This window comes from Ceratotherium simum, chromosome 1 (assembly GCF_057802395.1).
Source record: "Ceratotherium simum simum isolate JZ-2026a chromosome 1, ASM5780239v1, whole genome shotgun sequence".
Lineage (NCBI taxonomy): Eukaryota > Metazoa > Chordata > Mammalia > Perissodactyla > Rhinocerotidae > Ceratotherium > Ceratotherium simum.
The window spans coordinates 87,930,470-87,954,018 of NC_141900.1; the positions used below are offsets into that span (position 1 = coordinate 87,930,470).

General features: G+C 52.8%; 1 protein-coding gene across 1 annotated transcript in view; it reads right to left on the minus strand.

Annotated features, from left to right (window-relative positions):
• Nucleotides 1-23,549, minus strand: part of PLXNA4 (plexin A4) — a 367,932-nt gene that overhangs the window by 22,349 nt on the left and 322,034 nt on the right. The window contains exons 21-24 of the mRNA XM_014787750.2: nt 18,162-18,430; nt 15,596-15,662; nt 14,581-14,727; nt 10,203-10,362 (exon numbers count right to left, since the gene is read on the minus strand). Coding sequence (XP_014643236.1) covers nt 10,203-10,362; nt 14,581-14,727; nt 15,596-15,662; nt 18,162-18,430 — 643 coding nt within the window. The remainder of the gene's footprint in view (nt 1-10,202; nt 10,363-14,580; nt 14,728-15,595; nt 15,663-18,161; nt 18,431-23,549) is intronic.

Consider the following 23,549-nt stretch of genomic DNA (forward strand, 5'->3'; position numbering starts at 1 on the left):
CCCAGCTAGTCAGGCAGCTGACTTGCGGTGCAGTCTGACTCTGGTGAAGACCAGCCTGGGCTGAGGAATATGGTAGTGGTATGCTTTCTCTCAGTCACACAGCGGGTCTTAAATGACAAAGGCTCTTAGGTCTCCCCTGCTTGCCTGGTGAATGGCGCCAGGGCTATTAAGTCAGAGGCTGCATGGGGCGGGGTGTAGTACAGAGGCAGCCTGGGGGCACAGAAGGCAGCCAGTCTTCTGCATTCCTCACACGGGGGCTGGAGGAGAGCCCTCCCAAGGCCACTGGTGGGGCCCAAGGGAGAAGGGGGTCTCCTCCACTGAAGGGGCTGTGGGCTTGCCAGGACTAGATGGGGAAGGTACCAGCCAAGGACCTGCTTTCTGGTTTAGCAGTCGCACTGGCACCCCTTGCTGATGAAGTTGTAGCACACCTCAGTGGGATCTGAACAAGCCACACACATGGTGGACTGAACAATGACAGTTGGTGACTGATTCCGGAGCCCAATGTAGGACTTCCTTGTTGCACGACTCCCTTGAAGTTGTGCAGTGCCCAGCCTGTGTGCCCACACTCAGCAGCCCTGATTCTGAGCTATGTCCAGTAATTATGTAAGCAAATGAAAGTCAGTCTGCCTCTATGTCCCCAACTGCAAAAAGTAGGGTGGAGTATGGCCATGTTTCCCCTAGGGCAGTCAAGGAATGATGGCTTGTCCTCGGGAGTATAAAAATGCTGCTGCTAGATACCTACCAGCAGCGCTAGCCCAGCAGCTGGGACTTAGTAAGTACCTGATGAGTATTTATTAAAGGAATAATGAGTAAGTGAATGAATGAATGAATGAATGAAGGGGAAGAGTCAGCGAGAGAGTGACGGTGGCGTATCTTCCCAACAGAAGATCTACCTGGATGTGGTGCTTCATAGCAGGTGGACAGCGAGATGCAATTAGAGGTGAACTGTGAGATCCCTTGTTAGTAACCTGGAACCAAGGTTGACCTGAACTCCTCAGAAACACAACCAGGCATGTCCATTGCCAGAAGGGGAAGCTCTCTCAAATGATTATCACTCATTCTTCCAGTTTTACAACCAGGAAATTAAAGAAACAGGTTGGAAGACAGACCTCGAGGTCATCATCCCCCGGCCACTGCTCTTCCGACAACCAGCGGAGCTCTCTTCTGGGGGCACTAACTGGGCTCCTCCTCTGGCTGGGGCATTGACTAGGTCATCAGGATACAAAGATATCTAAGAGGAGCCCCTGCACTCCTGGTGTTCTCCAGATGCAGACACAGCTCAAGGGCAGCATGGCCTGCCACACATGCATCAACCAAGTGTCAGGAGCGTGGGGGAGGGAGAGTGATGGCGGGACCGGATCCCTGAGTGGTGGCTACACTGGATACTGGTGGGCAGCCGCCTCCACTCAGCTTCATACTTGGAGCCCTAGGAATCCAAGAGGAACTGCCACTGGCATCTTCCCTGGGCCACTGTACTTCCCTTCCCACAAAACCACCTGTACTGACAGGTGGACACAGGCTTTCCCCATTGGCTGAGATTGGCAGGCAGTGATGATACACAGTGGGCAGCAGGACGTCCAAGGGCAGGCAGGAAACATGCTCTTCTCTGATGCAATGCCTGGTCCCGGGTTCAGGGACTGCAAGAAGGGGCATCCTGGTGTCCCAGCCCCACAGTCCCTCTAGCCCAGCCCCTGCCTCTGATGGGGTACCAGCAGGCGGCTGGGAGGTGGCAACTATTATCTTTTTGGCAATTATCTCAAAAAGTTAGGAATGTTCCCCTAAATACCAATATGAGGATAGTGAGCTGGAATCAAGGAAGAGAACATTAGCCTTGCTTTTAGATCTCTCAGGCTTGTTACTCTTGTTACCTCTTACACAGAAAAAGTGCTATGTGCCTTGTCTGAAATATCAGAAAGGTAAAAAAGTGAAATTCCCTGTCCCATCCCCAAACTGGTCCTGGATGAATGAAAGCCCAGAGGGATGGGGGCTTGGTGTTGGCAGCTCTGTCCTGGGGCCTGCAGGGAAGAAGCAAGGCCATGGGCAGCCCACCCGGCTGACCCATGATGGAGGAGAGAGCGCGGAGCCCCACAGGAGGCAGGGCATTCCCTGGTACCAAATAATTTAAGTGAGCTAACGAGGAAACGCATCCCTAAAGCTCAGTCTTCTCTGCCTGGGGTCCTTCACTTTCCCTGTTGGTCTGAACACACTTCACTTCCATGTTTACCCACCTTCCTTCCTTTCCCGAAACCCCTCATCCAGCCCAGTCTGGGCCTCCATCTTCCCCAGACTCATCATGGAATGTCTCAAGAAAATCAAAATAGCGGAGTGGGCTCGGCTTCCTGGAGCGCTCCTGCACCACCTCATGACCTACTCTCGACAGAGGAATGAGCCATGGAGCTCCACGGACTCAAGCCAGGACCAGGAAAGGCCAAGGTCAAAGGCCAAAGTGGCTGGCTTCTCCTTGCCCCAGGAGCAGTCCAAACTGCACAGCTGGCTTCATGAGGTTGCATCCCTACCCAGCAGTAAAGAACCCAACAGCAGGGTGGGCCAGCTGACGGCGCTCGGGCCTGCCACCTTCAGACCTGAAGGACAGCAGCCTGATGCCCTTGGCAGTGTGTGCAGCTGCGCAGGGCAGCCCATGAGGCCCCTGAGCGAGGACGTATCTAATTCTGTGCTCTGTGCACTGTTGCATATTCACATATGTTTAGTTCTAATAACAATAATGAAAATCAATAGGACCCAGGTCTCCTAATCCTGGGTACAGCGTTCTCTTCACCAGATAGGTGTCTTCTGTCTTGCCTAGAAGAACAGCACTAAAAATATCTCCCTTTTGTGTCCACACTTTGCTATGTACGAGGTGACCCCGTTAAAACAGCCGAGGGGCAATGTGACAGCTCAGCCAACAGCCAGCATCCTCCAGGTGAATGCCTAACCTCCTGGACAGCATTGCCTGCCCTTGGGGCACAGTGAGAGACTGGAAAACACTCAAGGCACCAAATGATGTGAGATGCCAAGCTCGTTGACGCCCCGGTGAATCCTGAGACTAAGTGACTCCTCGCCACGCCAGCTCTGGACCAGGACACCTCCCATCCCATCCAATAAGAGGCATCTCCTGCAGCTACCATGTTGCAAGTCCAGATCCAGAGAGTCTTAGAGCTCCATTCTCACTCACTCATTCAAACGACATTTCCCGAGCGCCCACGGTGTGTGAGGCACAGGGCCAGCAGGACATTATACAGAGTGAAACAGGGAACCTTAATAAAACAAAGCCCTGGCCCTTGCAGGGCTCCCTGTGTAGAAAGCTGTATGGGAGAACAGAGTCACAGATCCAGTGATCAGAGCTGGATGGAGTGGAGAGAGTGAGCAGGGTTTGCGGGCTGTAGGAGGCTGCCAGGCGGAATGCTGAAGACACAGAGGCGTCTGCTCGATGGCAAGGGGGACGGGCGTTCTGGTCCAAAGGTGCCACTTAACGTGCCACTTCTAGGGATCCATGAGTCCTTGTGGGAGACAGTGGAAGGAGAGGCTGGAGAGGCACACGCAAGTCAGGAACTGAGTTAAGAAAGGTCTAGCGTGCTGTGCTAAGGCGTCTGGAATTGCGCAGAGGGTCACGGAGACGGGTGGATGGGAAGAGGAGGGGAGCCCTGCCAAACGTGGCTGTCCTTGGCCAGGGCAGAACAAGGGCCTGAGCTAAGGCAGTGGGGGCGGGGGGTAGATTTAACGGATGCTCAGGAGATAGACAGGACAGTGCTTGGAGATTCTGCCGAGAAGAGGAGACGGGAGCACCATGGCATGCCCCCGAGTTTGTGAGAAGTTGTCTAGGGGAACAGTGGGAAGCTGGGCATAGAGGAGGGAGGGTTCATCTGCAGGCCACCCCTGACAGGAGACATTACACCCAGCACATCACTGGCCGGCTCCAGGAGGGCCCCCTACCCCACAGCAGCGGCTATGCTGAGACGCAAACCCACCTCGGAGCATGGAAACCCTCACTAGCTCTGGCCCTCGTGGTGTGTGCATGCAGGTGGGTGCTGTGGCATGTGCACACTCACAGATGTATGCACACACACACACACAGACTCATGCATGCACCTCATTTTATTCCAGGGCGAGGACTCTTAAGGCTTTGCAACAAGCCCCTCCCCCCGCCATCCAATCTTTCTATCAGCATCTCTTCTCAGACCCATCACAGGAAGCTTTAGGAAGGGCTGACCTAGATGGGCAAGGGAGGAGGGAGACACACACCAGGCCCATTAGAACTGGCTGAGTCAGCCCTCATGATCCGTGAGGGACCTACTGCATAGCCAGATGCATGCAGTTCCTCCCCAGGCCGCCTTTCCTCACCACAGGGGCGGAGAGCAAGTTCTCACCAGGAGCGTACGCCAGCCTGGCACGGTGCCCACTCTACCTCCAACAACTGGGTCCCGAGCAGAGGCTGGAGAAGGAGACATGACGCCACTGTTGCATACCTATCAACAGGTGAGCCCCAGGAGGACACTGGGCAGAGAGCCCTGAGACCCTTAACATCCTGCATTCCACAGTGTGGGGAGCACACATCAAAGAAAGCTGGGGGAGGCCAGGACGGGATCGGAGTGTGACTGCATAAAAGGTCAGAAAATTGACCTGGGAGCAGTAGAGGGAACCAACTAAATATGGTGGTTTTTTTTTTTTTTTTGGTGAGGAAGATTGGCCCTGAGCTAACATCCGTGCCAGTCTTTCTCTACTTTGCATATGGGATGCCGCCACAGCATGGCTTGATGAGTGGTGTGTAGGTCTGCACCTGGGACCCAAACCTGCGAACACTGGGCTGTTGAAACAGAGCGGGAGAACTTAACCACTGTGACACCCGGCTGGCCCCTTAAATATGTTTGGTTTTAAAAAAACAAGAATCATTTTATTGTGAGAGCAAGTTCTATAATATAAAAACAACTGAACTAGGGAACGTGGTGCTTAAAAGAAGAAATTCCTAAACAGAATGGTGCCATCTACATTTAAGGCTCTAGGTCTTTGTAAACTGTAAAACGCCCTGCCCCAGCTAGTGGCTGCTTTTTGGGGAAGTCTGGAGAGCTAGGGGAAAAAGAAGGCTGTGCTCTAGATTCAAGAGAGATGAGCTAGAGCTTCATGGATTTTCTTGACTGTAGAACACAGAGCTCGGGTGTCACTCTGGCGGCGTGCTGTGTCAATAAGAGGTAAAAAGGCAGGTGGCGGGAGGTGGGAGGAGGAAGGTGACCCTGGTATTCACACACATGACACCAAGAAAAAACTGCTAGCTCTGACCTCTCGCAGCTCCTGCCTGGCAGCCCCGTGCCCTGCTCCAGGCTCCCAGCACAAAGGACAGACACACTCACTATCCAATTTGTCACACTTCCACCTTCCAGGGAGAGAGGGAGGTGAAATAAAAAGGAAAAAAAAAAATCCCATTATCTTTATCTGTCCTTCCCATCAGGTACAGCGGAAAATGCAAACTGGGGAGACAGCTGCTGTGAACTCTTTATATTTCACTCAGAAGATAGTGTATCTTTTTATTGCATACACGAATTACTTATTTGAAAAAATATATCCTTTCAGTGCGACTTGAATGGTAAGACTGAGGGGGTGGCGGAGTTCCCCGGGGCTATTGATGGAGCATTTGCATTAAACTGCAGGAATCTCTGGAGGTCGTGCCCTGCGGAGGAGACTGCCTGGGAAGGGAATGGGTGTTCTCTCCACCTCCCTGCTGTGTGACCAGGGCCCAGGCACTGTGCCTCTCTGAGCTGCAGATTCTCCTTCTGTGCAGAATGGCACCAATTATTTCCTCTGGGGAGTACATGAAGGAGACAAAAAGAGTCCCTTGGCTCAGAAAGAGGGGTGTCCTGCCTTCTGCTACTGTGCAAAGAAATGAGGAACTTCCAGGCACGTTGGTACCCCCATGCCTGGCACAGCGCTTGCCCCAAGGTACGCTCTTATGATATGTTTGTTGAAGAGGGGGTACCTATACCTGATACTTGTGGGTGGAAAAGGACACACACCCGGTGAGGGCAGCCTCACATATAGCAGAGTGGGGTGTCCTCAGCACTGCGCTTCGAGAGCTTCTAGGGCCCACCAGCACGGTCCCCACCCCTGCCCTGTGACATCTTTCTTTGCCTAGATTCCAACAGACTGAGATGCAGGGGGGACCCTGTGTCCTTCACTTTGGCTCCTGTGATGCTTAATTTTATGTGTCAGCTTGGCTGGGCCACAGCACCCAGATATGCAGTCAAACATTATTCCAGATGCTTCTTCGAGGGTGTTGTTGGTTGAGATTAACATTTAAATTGGCGGGCTTTGAGTAAAGCAAATTGCCCTCCATAATGTAGGCAAGCCTCATCCAATTAGATTGAGCCCCGAACAGAACAAAAGACTGACCTCCTCCAACAAGAGGGCATTCTGCAGCAGGCGGCCTTTGGACGTGACCAGAAACACTGGCTCTTCCTGGGTCTCCAGCCTGCGGGCCTGCCTTGTAGGTTTGGCCTTGCCAGCCTCCATGCCAGAGACTGCATGTTTGTGTCCTCCCAAATTCATATGTTGGAAGTCCAACCCCCAAGGTCACAGTATTAGGAGGTGGGGCCTTTGGGGGATGACGAGGTTGTGAGGGTGGAGCCCTCACGAATGGGATTAGTGCCCTTATCAAAATAGACCCCAGAGAGCTCCCTTGTCTCTTCTGCCATGTGAGGACACAGTGAGAAGGTGCCGTCTACGAACTAGAAAGCAGAGTTTTACCAGACACCAAATCTGCTGACACTTTGATCTTGGACTTCTCAGTCTCCGGAACTGTGAGAAATAAATTTCTATTGTTTATAAGTCACCGGGTCTAAGGTACTTTGTTAGAGCAGCCCAAACGGACTAAGACACTCCATAATCACATAAGCCAGTTCCTTAAAATAAATCTCTCTCTCAATATATATACACTACGTATATACACATCCTATTGATTCTGTTTCTCTGGAGAACCCTGACTAACACTGTTCCCCATCTTGGTGCCTCAATCCCTGGAAAAGGCTGGTGAAGGGCTGGAGCCCGGGGGAGTGGGAGAGCTTCAGTCCAAGGAGCAAGGAAGAGAAGTGTGGGGAACGAGGGGCTATGCCAGGCCAGGGCCCACAGGGATGGTGACAGGTATGGGGAGGGGGTTGTCCTGGATTTACCTGGGACAATTACAGGGGTGGCTTAAAACATCTTTGCTCCCTTCCGAGCTAGGCTGGAAGAGGTGTCCTTGCCCTGCCAGGGGCTGGCGTCAGGAGGGGAAGGCAGTCTTTGCCCAATACCCTCAGCTATCAGCAGAGAAGGCACCGGGGAGAAGGGAGGGTGCTTGGCTGTCCTGCTTCTGCCCAACGGGTGTGCCTGAGGGAGTCCTCTCTGTGCCTGTGTCCCCTTTGTGCTATGTGTCCCTTCAGCATCGATTAATTTTTGATAACACTCACACACTTGTAAATTGCTCTTAGGATTTCAAAGCACTGTCACCTACACGTGGGAAAACTCATGCATCTCTCTCCCCTTGGGGCCAGGAGGCTGGGTCAAATTGTGTGGAAGAAGCATTTGGGTCTCTGACCATTTTCCTTGTTATGCAATCTGGCTTTGGTAGAAAGAAGATCAGAGCTGTGGGAGCAGCTCCAAACCCTGGATTTAATTAAAAAAAAGGAACTTCCTCAGAAGAACACACATCATGGGAGGCCTTTGTGGGGAGCTCAGCATGACGTCCCGTCCCCAGTAGGATGGGGCCCTGAGGCTGGACCTGCCCAAGGTCCCCCTTCTTTGGCTTCTCTCCTTTATCCATCCCTGCTGTGGAGGACTTCTCCCTCCAGAGTGGCCCCTGGATCCTCCCCAACAGCACCTGGCATGGGAGAGGTAGCCCCTTTGCTCTCCTGGGACCTGAAGCGTGAACAGTCATGGTGAGCACTATGTCACCGGAGCCCCAGCCCCTCCGAGGAAGCAGGTGGTCTTTCCCTGGCCTGGGCAGCCTGCAGCTTGAGATAGCGCAACCCTTGGGCATGTCCTGGTTGCTTCACAGCCCTTAGGCTTCCTTCACTCATGGTGGATGGCAGGAAGCAGCCACGGCTGCTTTAGATGTTGCTGCCTCCACTCCAGATGCGATGGTTTACCACTACGGCTGTGGGAGGCTTTGCATCTTTTCATTAACAATCAGCTTTGCTGGCCCTGCACCCCCAGGCCTTTTAAGGGAGCAATTTTCTAAAGCTAATAAGCAGCCCTTTCCCCTCCCAGGCTCAGGATGTGTGGATTCCAGGTGGGGAGGGCTGGTCCTGAGCAGCATCTACCAGCCATGACATGGCCTCTCTCGCTCATGGGAAGCCACCCCCTTCCCAAGCACCAGAAGCACACAATTCTATATGCACCTGCACACGAGCTCTTCCCGTGTTCTAGCACGACCTTTCCAAACTCACCTTCCAGCACGTAGATACAGGGTCTTATAACAGCTCCTCCTCTTGACCCTACTATGCCAGGGTCACCTCCCACCCATTTTGCAGACAAGGACACTGAGAAGCCAAGGGTGGACCCTGCCATGGCTCCCACAGAGAAACGAAAGAAATGGTGAGTGCCACCTGGTTACCCTAGTAAACTCAACTCTCCCTGGGAAACCCACTAGGGAGCAGCCCACTTAATTGTTTGTGGCAGGGGAACACAGGGGTCTTCCTTCCCGTAACTGTTTTCTGTCCCACTGGTTCCGGTTCTGTTCTCCCACAGGCCCCTTCCCTTCATCAGTCTGTGGGATCTTCATCGCAGCAGAATCACCCACGTGCAGACACAAACGTCATGACGCTAGGAACCAATGCCCCGGGATGCACGTGTGGGCACACTCACCCATGACGCCTCCCCGGCCCCACTGACTCCCACATATGCTTCCTCCTTGTCCCAGAAACAACAGAGCAGAGACAAAGCAAAGCGGGGCACATGCTTGCCCAATCTCGCCCCCCAGGCATTGGAGCTCCAGGCACATAGCCAAACACATCCCACCAAGAGCCAACCAAGAGGAGATGGGGTTAAGTGAAGCAGTAAGAACTGAGTAGAGTTAGCAGAACTTCCCGGTCCTGAGTCTTCAGGCATCAGAACTCCGGGGGAGGTGGGGCAAGGCAGTGGGAGGGGATGAAAATTCCCTGTGGATTTTAGCAAATAGCATAGATGCCCATCTGTCTTGGATGGCTTAGCTGACGCCAGCTTAGAGGCCAGATGGATGGATTAGGGGCCTCTGGAGGTCCTCCCACCCCTATGTTGCCACGAATCTCCAGACACAAGCACATACACACATAAACGCCTGTCTCTCCATGCCCAGGATCAACAGACAGACACATACCATTTCCTGACTGGTATTATTCTCATAATCAATAATAGCAGCAGCCACTATTCACTGAGTGTGTACCACGGGCCAGGCAGTGCATTAAGAGGCTTTACATGCCTCATCTCATTTCACTTTTACAATGAGGCAGGCACTATTATTTATCTCCATTTTGTAGGCAAGGAAACTAAGACACAGAAAGGTTAAGTAACTTGACCAAGGTCCCAAGCTAGGACTTGGTGGCGCCAGGACTCAAATCCAGGCGTGTTTGACGCTGACCCATGATGCCAAACTCCTCTCTTCAGCCCTGGCCTCTTTGGAGCCTGGGGCTCCCCACTAGGATTTCCCCAGGACAATATCCTATGAAACACTCTGGCAAAGCATAACTGGGTCTAAGCACAGCTGGCCCTAAGGGGCATACCCCTGTGTATATAGACTATGCGATCTATTCATGGAACATTTAAATAAAATGTCATCCCGCTTCCCAGTAGGCTGTCATATCCCACTTCTCTCTCTTCTTTCTCTCCATCCTCCATCACTGACCCAGATCCTTGTGACTTAGGTAGTCAGCAAAAATTACAGGCACAGAACAGAGAGGAAGGGAAGAGCCTGCGAGCACAAGGAAGGTGGTGGGTGCCAAGACCTTGAACCACACAGACTCTGACTAAATCCCTTCACTGCAGATATGACACCACCACTCCCACCCCTCGGCTGCTCTAAAGACCCCAGAGGCAGTCAGATGGCCAGCAGACTGTAGTCCCCTCTCTGCTTGCTGCTCACTAAGCAGTCATGAAGGCACAGCCCCTGGGCTCTCGGAGGCTGTGCATGCTGTTCCCTGCACCTTGGCTCCACTGATGGCTAAGAGGCGTCACAGGAGAGCCCCCTAGGTGGGCTGCCTACTCACCCAGGTCCATGTCTGCAGCCTTGGGCCGGTGGGAGCAGGGCACATTCTTGAAGATGGCATCCAGAATCTTCTCCTTGACCTGAGTGATGGTGTCGCAGTTGAGGATCTTCACTGGGACCTCGGGGCTGTTGGCATTGTCTGGGTTGACACAGCTCAGGACCTGGGGGAAGGGGAGATGAGGCACGTCGGGGTGGCCAGCAGGGAGAGCTCTGAGACTCCCAGCAGCATCCCTGGATCCCGTCCTGACCTGCTCCGACCCTGCAGGTTGGACTGGAGAGGGGCGAGGAGACCCCAGCCCTCTGCTCTGCCCGTCTAGACAAGCAGCAGGAAGGCACCCTGGCTTCAGTGTCATTGCAGGAGTGGGAGCTGCACGCTTAACTCCCTGTCACAACGAACGTCATTAAAATCCTGATTTTTTCAGAGAGAACACTGTCCAAGTGGGAGGAGGCAGTGGGGGGAAATCTGCACGACAACGGACACTAATGAATGCACACACCTGCGTGTGCTCTGTCTCACACACGCACACACACATGCACGAGGCACCATCTCAGAAGCATATTCAGACCCACACCCACCTCTGAAGCCCCCGCCCCCACTAGTGTGTGTTAGTCTGTCTTTCTTATCACTCCCTCTCACACACATGCTCACACCAGTGGGAATCTGGCTCCTGTCCGAAAAGATTGCATAGGCTTCGATTTTTGTGAGGGTTTTGGCTGATAGGAAGTTGGGGAATCTATAAGAAGCTTGATGTGTTCTTTAAAAATAAAAAGATGCCCTTTAAAAATTGCAGGTTCAGGCCACCTGAGATCCCTTGCCGACTCTGAACCTGAAGCCTTGTGTTAGGGGAAGAGGCTACCCTGGCTCAGGGCCTCAGTTTCTCTTTTTGCAACTACTTGGAAAAGTGAGGACTCTGCTTAAAGCACCAAACTATATTTTTTCCTTTAAAAAGTTCTGGTCTGTTTCCAAAGGCTTTTCCTTTCTTGCTGTTCTCAGAACGGGCTCTCTCGTGAGACTGTGTGGGATCCTGGGTGGACCACAGTGGAACGGGGTGGGTGCTGTGGGGCATGAGTAGCCACGCCATCCTGAGCTCCCACACTCTCCCTCTGACCCTGCTGCCTGAGCCCTCTGTGTCTTTCCTTCTCCAAACTTTCACTGCATCCCCCGCCCCCAACCGTTTCCCAATTGCACGTCTGGTTTGCAGACTCAGACGACAGCCCTCCTCCCACCCCTCGCCCTCCCGCTCCATGTGCTGGCAATCAGAACCCTGGCCCCTGGACGCCTGCCTTTCATTAGCAACCAGACTGCTATGAGCTCGAACGGGAACATGCTTATTCCATTAAGAAGAAAAAATCTCCTAAATCTATAAAATCAAACCCTCACCCTCAAAATGTCCTCAATTGGAAACAATGGTGGAAGGAACTCTGGACCATGTGTCCCTCCTGAGTGCCCTCCGCCAGCCAGTGCTTCCTTCTAGAAGCCTTCCTGGACCCTCCCTGCCCCCTCAGGGGCCAAGCACAGCCTGATGTCTTGTGCTGCCCTGGCTGCCCCTGCTGTCTGGCGCTCTGGGCCAGTGGTGGGGTGGCTCAGCCTCTCCCAGGCAGCAAGGCAGCTTTTTCCGGACTTCCTCCTCCAGGAGCCCGTGAGTCAGAGGCTGCCGCCAGAGGATGCTCTCCTGACATTTCTACTCACCCCAGTGGTTCATGGTGACCCTGTGAGAACAAGTCTGTGGGATGCTTCAGGGCACCCAGGGAAGAAGCAAGGGCCCCATGGAGGGACCATTGCTCCACTAAGAGGTTCCCTTCCCCACCCCACTCCCACGCCCCTTGGCTAGTTTCTGAGCAAACTGCCCAGTGTTTTTTCTGGTAGGTCAGTGCCTCTCAGACTTTAATGTGAATGGAATCACTGAGAGGTTTTGTTAAAATGCAGATTCTCACTCAGGAAGTCTAGGATGAGGCTGAGGTTCTGCATTGTGCAGGCTCCCAGGTGAGCACCTAGCATTCTAGCAGGCTCCCAGGTGAGCATCTAGCGCTCTTGCGGGCTCCCAGGTGAGTATCTAGCACTCTTGCAGGCTCCCAGGTGAGCACCTAGCATTCTAGAAGTTCCCAAGTGAGCACCTAGTGCTCTAGCAGGCTCCCGGGTGAGCACCTAGCGCTCTAGCGGGCTCTCCGGGTGACCATCTAACATTCTAGCAGGCTCCCAGGTGATGCGGAGGGGCACTCTCTGCAGCAGCGCCCTCTGCCATGCTAGTCTAAGCTCTAGTCTCAATCCAATTAATCACTCAACACTTAATAGGGGCACCTGACTATAAAGTGATACAGCGCGGGCCTCTCAGTGCCTCTCGTTCTTTATGGTTATCCCTCCTGCCCAAGACAAAGTTCCCATTGGTTGGCCCAGAGCGCCCTGGGCTCCTCCAGCCACTGCCGAATTCCATGACTTCCTGTCGCTTTATGTGACCCCTTCATCTTGGAGGCTCCGGTCACCCTATCTGCTGTAACACACTTCCTTCCTTGCCCCTCCCCACCAGCTGTGGGGCTGCTCCCCTTTCCGCTTGTGGGAGTTTCCTTTCACAGGCCTGACAGGGGCTATTAAATCGCCCTGCAGCCATTTTTTCTTGGGGCAAAACAATCACAATTTCTTTCCCCTTGCCTCTTTTCCAAGTGTTTCCACCTTCACGGATGCACTTCCCTGACCCACTCCAATTTCCTCACACTCTCTTTAAGTCGAGTCATCTGAAACTGGGCTTTGTGCGCTAACGAAGTCTGGCCTCGGGAATAAGGATGCTGCAATCTGGGGATGGAGTATTATCACAACTCACTGTGCTGCATTCGATAGTGGGGAGCCGGTGGTGAGATGGGAAAGAAAGAGAGCAGAGGGGGAGAGATTAGGCAGGAGACATTTCAGCAGTAGTTCTAGCTCATTAGGAAATCTATGCATGTCTCTATTTTTGGAAGGGTTTTTTCTCCCTTTCCCATTTTAATTGGAGTCTCTAACTCTCTCCTAGGAGCAGACCATGACTGCAAGGAAGCGGGGGCCCTGGCCACATGCTGCTCCTTCGAAGGCTCGTCAACTGAGCCATCCTGAAACATCTGTTAGGGTATCTATTGGGATTCCCAGGCCTCCGACGATGGAGCGGATGGGTGCCTCATGGTCACATTATTCCTAGCCAGCAGGGATGGCTTTGTTCAGAGCGGCAGGGACATCTCCCCAGCTGGCCTCTGGGACTCACCTTCAGCTCACAGCTCCTGCCCTGGCCTGGCCTGCCATGTGTCTCATCTCCCGATAAGTGCATTTTAAATCCATCTATTCTCTGTCCTCCCTTCTTGGGCACCACCACGTGTCACCTCCAACGCTCATCTTTTATTTTCTCCTTCCTTCCTTCCACTTCCTGGAGAAGGCCTGGTGGGAGATCACAATGCTCCACAAAAGCCTGAGAGTGAGCTCCCTGGCCTGGGGACAGTGGGCTGCCTGAGAACGGGCATGGTGGGAAGGAGGTGGCAGAGCCTATGTGAGCAGCAGTGAGCGCTTGCACTGGGCTCCCGCCTTGCACACCTTATCCCATTCCATCCTTGGGACAACTTCGGGACATATGTACTATTACCATCCCTGTTTAAGTAGGTTCTGTTATTGTTCCCATTTTTTTCAGATAAAGAAACTCAGACTCGGAGAGATTAAGGGACCTTCCCCAAATCACCCAGCTGGTCAGAAGCAAACTTAGGGCTCCAAGCCAGGTCTGCCTGTTTCCAAATTTGATGTTCCTACACGCCGAGCTTTGCTGCCTCCTAGGGCAACAGTTTCTTTCAGGAGAGGGGTCTAACCTTGACAGAGGGCTTCCCCACGTTCCCTGGACAAACACCATAACCACTAGGCAATCCTGGCCTCCGATTCTACAGCAAGGGTCACGGGCATATGTGAACTTAGACTCGTGGGCAGAGGTGTGCTTCAGATCCACGGGGAACTCTTTCTGGTTTCCTCTCCTTCGTGCCCCCCTACCCTCCTATCTGCATGAAACTGTTCTCTCTCCACGCTGGGAGAACTGATGAGAAGGGGCTTATTCAGTGGGGTCAGTCAGCCAGCCGTTGGCAAGGCCACAGGACCCCACAATTCAGTGCACTGGCCTGGACCCACACTCGTCTTTTGCTGAAGTGTTGCTCAGATGTATCTGAGCTACCAGTCTCCAAATCCAGATGCCCTGGTGCACTGGTACAGAGAAAGTCTGGAGCCACCAGCACAGATGAAACACCTGGCTGGACCCGTGCAGTGGGCAAACGTGGAGACGTGGCTTCTCAGCATTTCCACCGTCCCCTCTGCTGGGCAGAGGCTGTGCACGGCCAAAGCCCACTTACCAGAGCCCTGGGGAAAAGCTGGGAGGCCAGCTTACCAGGGTTTTGTAGTCGATCTGCTGGCGGATGAGCTTGTCCTCACTCAGCGAGTAGCGAGCCTCTCCCGTGATGGCATCGATGGGCCCCTTCTCCATCTGCTGCTTGATGGCACAGAACAGGGAGAAGAGGGGCTCCCCAGCGCACTCCTGGACACGGAGAAGAAGCATGTTGAGCAGACTCTGGGCCACAGGTGTGCAAAGCCCCACCTCCCGGACCCCCTGCTGCTCCAGATGGCTGCTTTCCCCTCGTTTCAATTCTCTTCTGCTCCTACCAGCTTCCCCCTAGGTCTTCCAAGCGCTTCCCTTCTTCAGGTCTGCGCTTCTCCCGGCTCTTCGGACCACACAGTCTTCTCCCGTTCTGCCCTTTCCTACCGCCGTCCCAGAGCTCTCTCTGTCTTCCCTGCCTTCTGCCCCCTCTCTGCCCCCTCTCCCCATCCCACTCCACCCTGCTTCTCCGCAGCCCCATCGTGAGACAGAGGTCGGGCCTCGGTGGTGTGAACTCCTTAGAAAACAAGGTAATAATTGGAGCTCGAGCAGCTCTTCTCCTTCCCAGGCACACCGTCGGCTTGTCTGCTGCCACACGCAGCTTCTGGACCTGCCTGGGACCCTTACCAGCCTCAGTAAGTCTGGGGTGGGGAGAGGCAGGAGGGAGAGGAAGAGGAGAAGCATGGACATAGGGGTGACTTGTTTTAGCTTAAAAGGGGAATTTAACTTTAGGGATCAGGCAGGGTCTGCTCAGAGGCTCATCTTGCCCTCCCCTGGGAGAAAGCGGCCTGTGGGGATCCTGTCTCTCAGGCTAGGTCTGACTGTGGGGCTCTGTCTTCTGAGACGGTCAGGAGTCTGTTCCCTTAATGACGAGGGCAACTGCATTTCTTGGCGGGGTTCTAAGAACCAGGCCCTGGGAAGTGTTGACTTGGGGCCCGTGGAGGAAAATGGCCAGGGAGGATGCAGGTTGGTGCCCAAGCTGGCGAGGAAACTGAGGCAGGGCCAAAGAAACCCTCACACCCAATCGTACCTTGAGGAACTTGTAGAGCAGGAAAGTGAACCAATTGGTCAACATCTTCTCTGCCACCGACTCAGTCCTGTCACCAGTCACAGAGGGAACAAGCAGAGCAAGACAAAGACAGAAGTAGCTAGTCAGACCCCAAGGGCTGGGAAGGCAGGGGAAGAAGTCTGCACGGATCTTGCTGCTTAAGGCTTTCAGGCCAAATCCTGAGATCCTAAAGAATACTTGAGTTCCATGGCCTCCTACACGCCCCAAAATGAGAATACAAGCTTTGCCTATAAAGCTGGGAGATGACGTTCTGGGTGTCAGGCTCCTGGGGAGTTCTGGTGGGAATGCGTTAGAGCAGGGTGGTCCAACAGCACTTTCTGTGAAGATAAAAACTCTGTCTGTGCTGTCCAATGTGGCAGCCACCAGCCACTGTGTCTACTGAGCACTTGAGATGTGGCTAGTGTGTCTGAGGAGTGAAATTTTTTATTTTATTTACCTTTAATTAATTTAGATTTAGAGTGGTGTGTGGCTTGTAGCTATCACATTGGACAGTACAGCCTTAGAGAACTTTACAGTTCCTTTGGGTCAGAAAAGAAAAACACAGAACACGGGGAGATATTAATTTGGCAGAAAATTTGGGATAGAAAGGAAGGTGGCAGGGGAAGCAGGTCATGGTAAAAGACCAGATAGATTAGACTGACCCCATCACCTAAGCTAATGACTCCCAGAGCTGACAGCAATAATGGAGCCACCATCCCAAGAGATGCCCAAATTGTCCTATTTAAAAGGCTTCCACGTACTCTGAAACTTCCCCTGGGAACCCTTCTAGTGTTTCATGTTGCAATGACATGAAGTTCCTTTTTGAGTCTAACTTGCATCTATCATGCTGCTACCCGAGTAGCAGTAGCCAAGTCCATTTATTCTTTTACTTTGGAAGTGAATACACCACAGCACTGTTACTGGCCAAAGGACAATTTTACTTGCATCCATCTAGAGAAAACAAACTACATTCAAACTTGCACTAAGTGTGTGGCCAGCTCCAGAGAGAAACCCACCCATCTAGGTATATTTGAACAGAGCTGAGAGTTGCAGTTGACAGAAGACACTAATAACTAAAACCCCAGGGCAGCTGGCCAGCTGCCAGCACAAAATGAAGCTGAGAAGAGAAACGCAGAAAGACTATTGAAATGAGCGGGGCAGCCAAGGGCAAGAAGAAAAGGAGACAAGAGAGCAGAAGGGACAGAGGACGTCTGGGAGAGAGCAAACAGAAAACCAGAGGAGGAGACACAGATACAGAGCAAGACCACGCCAGGAAATTATCAGCGGGAGCTCAGGCAGAAGGTGGCAACCCTAGAATTATGCCGGTGGGTGGCTGCGTGGTGGAAGTAAAACAAAAATCGAAATGATCTACCTTGCTGTTTTCAAAGCTGTATGATTGCTCCGATAGGCAGCAACCTTTCGCAGCTGTACAGGCGAATGCCCACTGCACCAGGGAAAAGCCTGAAGCACACACTTCTGAAAGCCAAATCCACCCACTGGACCAAGTGGGGGTCCCTGCCTCAGACCCAAGGATGGAAGGCAGGGGACAGGCAGAGGCAGACAGGCGATGGGTGGTCCAGGCAGAGGGCTGAATGTAATGGCCTGAGGTGGGAGTTTCCCAGCTTCATCTGCATGAAGCTAAAGACAGTGGAATAACAGCCTAGAGAAGAAGTGGCCTTCAGGTACATGGAAAGTTTGAATGGCAGCCTGGATAGAGTCAGAGAGTCTCTATCTCCCATGAGGCTGAAGCCACCGGATATGGCTATGTCTTCACATGTGACCACTGAGGTCTCAGTGTTGAGGATGAGGCCTCCGACGGTGTCTAGCGGTGGACCCTGGACCCGTGTAGTGCCTAAAGCAGGTGCCAGGAAACACTTGCTGTGTTGCATCAGGCAAGTTGCTACTAAAGGGCTTTAATTCAAACATAGGCTGGACCAGAGCTTCTCAAACTTGAATGCATTCAGATCACCTAGGTTTCTCGTTAAAATGTAGATTCTGGTTCAGCAACTGTGGGGTGGGATCCGAGACTCTGCATTTCCATCAAGCACCCACGTGATGCTTCTGCTGCTGGTCCCGGATGGCAGCGAGTTGCAAGGGGCTAAAGTTTCCGGTCTTGAGATGGTGAAGTGGGTTCCCAGACAGGCCCTAGGGTGTCTGTCCTAATTCAAGTTCTGATTTAGATAAGGCCAGGGGATGGGAAAATGTCCACGAGAGAAGAATTCCAGTAGAGTGGGTCAAAATCAAGGGAGAATAAGGGCAGAGGGAGAACAATGGACAGCAGATGTAGGAGCAGAAGAAAAACTACAGGCTGAGCAGAAGGGCCGTGGCTGAGTTATAGGCAGCAATGTGATGACGGACAGGTTCTTCCCAGACGGCAGAGGATGCACCCTGGCCTCTGGGCAGGGCAGTGCCTGACCATGGGGAACCTGGCTGCTCCTTCCGGGAGCTCCACCGGGTCTCCTTCCCAGGCTGAGTGGGCTGGGCTGGGCTGGGCAGGGGCCCTCTGAGCTGTGCCCACCCCTCGCGGCCCCTCGGTCCCGCCCCTCACCTCCTGAGCAGCAGCTTGGGGTGGTTCTTGCTCTCCAGGTTCTTGTCGATGAGGTCGGCCAGCAGCTGCTTCAGCACGTCAGTGGCGTACTCCAGCTTGCTCTGCAGCACCGTCATGATGAGCGAGGCCACGTTGCCGCGGTCGCGCATGGAGAAGCTGCGCTGCGACTCGAGCGTGCGGATGAAGGAGAGCAGGAACACCTTGTTGTTGATGAGCTGGGCGAAGAGCTTCAGGCCTTTCTCCACGCGCTCCTGCCGGTAGCCCGGCACCTGTGGAGGAGACCGGGGGAGTCCTGACGGCCACCCGTGAAGGGCAGGCCGGCCAGGCCCCAGACCCCACAGGGTGGGCTGTGCACACTACTGACCCTCCCAGCCCACCACTCACCCACTCCTGGCCAGAGCCCACCTGGCTAATGCCATCAAGTCCTTATCTAGCCCCAGGCACCGTGCTGGGTATCTACTTAACCTCCATCACAGCCCATGAGGCGGGTGCCTGTCTCTAGATGAATCTAGCAAGGCACAGGAAGAACATCACGGCTACTAATGGCGACACTGGGATCTGAACCACTTCTGCCAGACTCTACAGCCTGAGCTCTTCCCTGATGGTAATGCAGAGTTGATGAGGGGGCCCCATGCCACGAAGATCACCATCACAGAGTCCGGTGGGAACTCCAGGAGGCTGGGGCTGCTATGGGTCACACCCTGGCTGAGGAATCAGCAGGCCTGGGCCCCCAGCTAACCTAATGCTGACCTGTCTCCGGCCCCATGGGTTCTGTTGACAGACCAGTGGCCTCAGAGTCAGGACTTCCGGGTTCCACATGCACTCTGACACCACCATCCCGTGTAACCTTGGGCAAGTCCCTTTACTTCTCTGGGGGCCCAAGTCCTTCACCTGAAAAAATGGGAAGATTAAGCCCAACAGTCCCTCAGGCACTCCCTAATTCCAGCATCTGATGTTTTCTTAGGGACTCTTTCTGAGACCCCAACCCATGTAGGGCAAGGGGAGGAAGAAGGCTGTATCTTCCTGCCTGCATCCTCTGTTCACTGGGAGATCCACACAAGGGTGCAAGTGGAGGGGACACTCAGCAAATGTGAGCCAGGGACTGAGCTGGCCATGAGGATGCATCTCTGAGATGCACAGGAATGGGCACAGCAGCTCTGTGTACAATGGCCCCAAATTGGAAACAGCCAGAGGTCCAGCGACAACAGAATGGCTCAAGGAACTGTGGTGTATTCACCCAATGGAATACCACACAGCATGGGAATGAAGAACCCATCTCCACTCCCAACAACAGGGATGAATCCTGCAAACACATTGAATGAAAAAAGTCAGACACAAAAGAGGGAATGCTATATACTATTTAAATAAAGATTTGAAAACAATGAAAATTAATCAATGTGTGTAGGAAAATGGTCATTTTGGAGGGTGGCCAGGACTGGAAGGGGGCACACAGGGACTTCTGGAAATGTTCTTCCTGATCTGGCTGCTGGCTTCATGGCTGTGTTCACTTGGGCAAAATGCATTGATCTGTGTTCTGACAATTTGTGCATTGCTCTGTGTGTATTCTTCCATTAAAACAAAAAGTTTACTTAAAAAATAAAGCATAGCCTCTGCCCTTGACGGGAAGCCATCTGAGAGCACAGAGCAGCGCATCCCTCAGGGAGCAGGGTGCTGGAGGAGGCAGGACATCCAAAGGAGGTGCCATCAAAGCCACATTCTAAGGGCTGTGTCTCCCCTGTGGGGGCAGATGCATCAGCTCCTTGGGAAGGAGTGTCATGTATGCAGCAGTGAAGGTTCAGAGTCAGTAGAGGTGGGTTAATTCTGTCATTTACTAATTGCGGGACCCTGAGAAGACTCAGTTTCCTCATCAATAAAATGAATGTGCCACAGCTAATAAGTATATAGATCTCACTTTATGCCGAGCACATTCTGCACGCTTTAGAAATGTTGTTGACCCATTTATTCCACATGACACCCTACGAGGTAGGTATCATTATTACCCAGGGTCCCATGAGGATAAGGAACTTTCCCAAGATCCCAAGACAGAGAAGTGTTAGAACCAGGCTGTGAACCGGGGCAGCCGGCACGCGTCCTGCCCTCTCCTGGGGCTCTCGTGAGCACTGAAGGGGACATGTGTGAAAAGCCTGCAGTGCTCAGCTGACACTCAGTCGAGTTACTAAATGACAGCTCTTTTACCCCACTTTATTCCAGAGCTTTTAAACTGGGGAAGATGGAGGCGGCCAGAGAGAGCTGTCTGCCCAAGGTCCAAGAAGGTGGCTGATGTTCAGCCGGAACGTTCATGCTACTCATTTATGGAGCAACCTGTGTTCCAGGATTGAGGCAAGGTGCCGGCCTGAGGCGGACACCAGTCAGACCCAGGCCCTTCCCTCAGACACTCAGACTGGAGGCCCTTCAGTGGCGGGAACCCTGTGGGCCCACCCCTGACTTCTGCAGAGAAGAGATCACATTGAACTGGCTCCCCCAGTTCTCCCTGGCTAATGGGCCTCGATTTGCCATCTGTCTGTCTCCCATGATCTCCCTCCCGACTGCGTGACTGCCCCTCACACACACGTGCATGCATCTTACTGCCTCTGTCCTTCAAACCCCTCAGAACAACATCTCTATGCCTTGTCCTAATAATAACAGATAATGCCATTTCTTGGGCACCTACCACGTGCAGAGCACAGTGCTGGCATGTTACATATTGTTCCAACTTAGCCTTCTAGTGACCTGGCAAGGTGAGTGCCCTCTTAGCCTCTCAAGAGAAGCTACTGAGGTTTCCTGAGGCAAGTCAGCTGGGGAAGGGCACTGCTGGATTTCCAAACCCAAGCTTGTCTGGCTCAGAGCCCCACCCATTCTCCCCATCCTTGGCCACATCTAGGTCTACCCCCGGGCCTGGGAAGTGACTGAAAGCCAGCTCTGAGTCCACTCTGCGGGCTCCCGTGCAGGGCCTCCCGGCAGCTCAGGTTGGCCGTCCCAAGCAGGGGAGCCATGCGCAGGTTTGGCAATGAGGCGAGAGAGGAGGAAGGGGACACAGGGTTGGCCAGACGGCACATAGAGTGAGGGTACCCTCTGGACTTCCCGCGTGGCTGCACACACCTTCTGGGCAGCAAGGCCCAGGGCCCTGGGGAGGAAGGTTCAGCAAAGCCACTTGTGGGGAAAGAGCACCCTGGGAGCAGCGTGGGTTTTGGAATCAGAGAGATGACACTGGCTCAGACGTGGAGGAAAGCACTGTCACCTCTGGGCTCTACTGCCTCCTCTGTAAAATGAGAACATGAGTGTCTATGTCATAAAGTTTTATGAACATTAAATAAGATAATGGATGTAAAACGCTTGGCACACACAGGGCGCACTTAAACAGCAGCCATTTTATTACCTGCCTCCCCTAGTCCGTCAGCTGCTTTCCGTAGATCCCTTTCGCCGGAGAGTCTCCGAGATATTGAATACATCGACACAGTGTCTCGGGTGCCGAAGATAGGAATTTTCTCCCCATTTTATGAAGGGGAAGATGGAAGTGAAGTATCTTGGTCAAGAGTATCCAGAACAATTCCCCTTTGTAACTTGCCCCACCCCCACCCCCTAAGCAAACGCCACTCTGAAACAAGACTTTCTTTATTCACCAGATGGTTCCATGATTTAGTTGAAGCCTGTGAGTATAAAACCAGATAGTAAATTTTAATTGTAACCCAATAGGTTGGAGTTTAGGAGGCAGTGCTAGGTTGACAATGGGGTGTGTGGTGACTGTTTGCTCTCTGTTTTTAAAGGATTGGTCTGTGACCAGCGCCTGGGCAGCCCTTCCTCCAACTCCTGGACTTCACCCAGATGGTCACAAAAGAGAGGGCCAGGTGGTCTAATGTCCAGGACAGCCTGAAGCCAGAGGACACCTCCTTCTTCACACACATCCACCGCTCATGCCCAACCAGCAGACAGGTGTCTCGGCTGCTGAACAGGTTGGGAAACACTGTTTTAGATTAGTCAGTGGCTTTCCTGGGAATGTTTCCATACTCAGAAAAGCATCAGGGAAAAACTGTTCCAGTGGCAAGGAGGCAAACAAGAAAAGAACGAGCCACACTAGATCCCTGGATCTTACATAGGAGGCTGGATCTCACACAGCCCAGGCCAGTGCGGGAAATCAGTAAAAGTTGATTTCCATCTGCAAGCAATTAATTAGTGAGTTTAATGGAAATGAAAAGTCATATGTTCTGGGTATGTACCCAAAAGATTGGAAGCAGGAGCTCGAAGAGTTATTTATACACCCACGGTCACTGCAGCATTATGCATAACAGCCAAAGGTGGAAGCAACCCAAGAGTCCACCAACAGATGCATGGATAAACAAAATGTGGTATACACATACAACAGACTATTCTTCAGCCTTAAAAAGGAAAGAAATTCTATCACAAGCTCCAACATGGGTGAACTTTGAAAACATTTTACTACGTGAAATAAACCAGTCACAAAAGGACAAATAGTGTATGATTCCACTTATATCAGGTACCCAGAGTAGTTAAATCCACAGAGACAGAAAGTAGAAGGGTGACTGTCAGGCACTGGTGGGAAGAGAATGGGGAGTTAGTGTTTAATGGGTACAGAGTTTGTATCGGGGAAGATGAAAAAGTTCTGGAGGTGGATGGTGGTGATGGTTGCACAACAATGTAAATCTACTTAACGTACACTTAAAAATGGTTGAAATGATAAATTTTGTTATGTGTATTTTACCACAATTCAAAAAATGCTATGTGACCTGATGATTCAGAGCCTATGTCTGACAATTAGCCATCTCGTGGGCTCCAACTCAGGGAAACTGGTGAAGCTGGCTGTTAACTCCTTCGTGAGCAGGAGAGTGGGAGGAGAAAGTCTCCCCTTGTGATAAAGGCAAGGAAAAGAGAGAAGACTCAGGCTTGAGGAGAAATTTTAAGGTGCCAGAGGGGGAATAAGGCCAGGTAAGACCTGTGTTATAAACCATGGTGTGGTTTATAACAGGGGCCACAGAACAGCCTGGGGGCGGGGGGGGCGGTGTCCATCCAGAGGGCAGATCAGGAGTAACACAGGCTGGGCAGGTGGTCATCAGAGCCCAGCAGTCCCGGTTCTAGAGGCCTTCCTCCGCAGCCCTCCAAGGGCTGAGTTCAGCCGACACCCTCAGCCGAGGGTTGAGACAGACAGACGGGGGAGGGAGCCAGTGACTCCTGGTGTGCAGCTCTGGGCGTGCCCTGGTGCACACCCAGCGGGCAGCAGGTGGGGTGTTGCAGTGAAGTGAGGAGACTATAGGTGTCTGTACTGAACGAGGGCTCTTGAAGCTTTCTGGACAGGGAGGGGAGTTGGCTGCAGTTCATTCTGTAGCCCCAGAAGCCTCGGTTTAGGGGCGCCTCAGATGCTGAGGAACAAGGCAG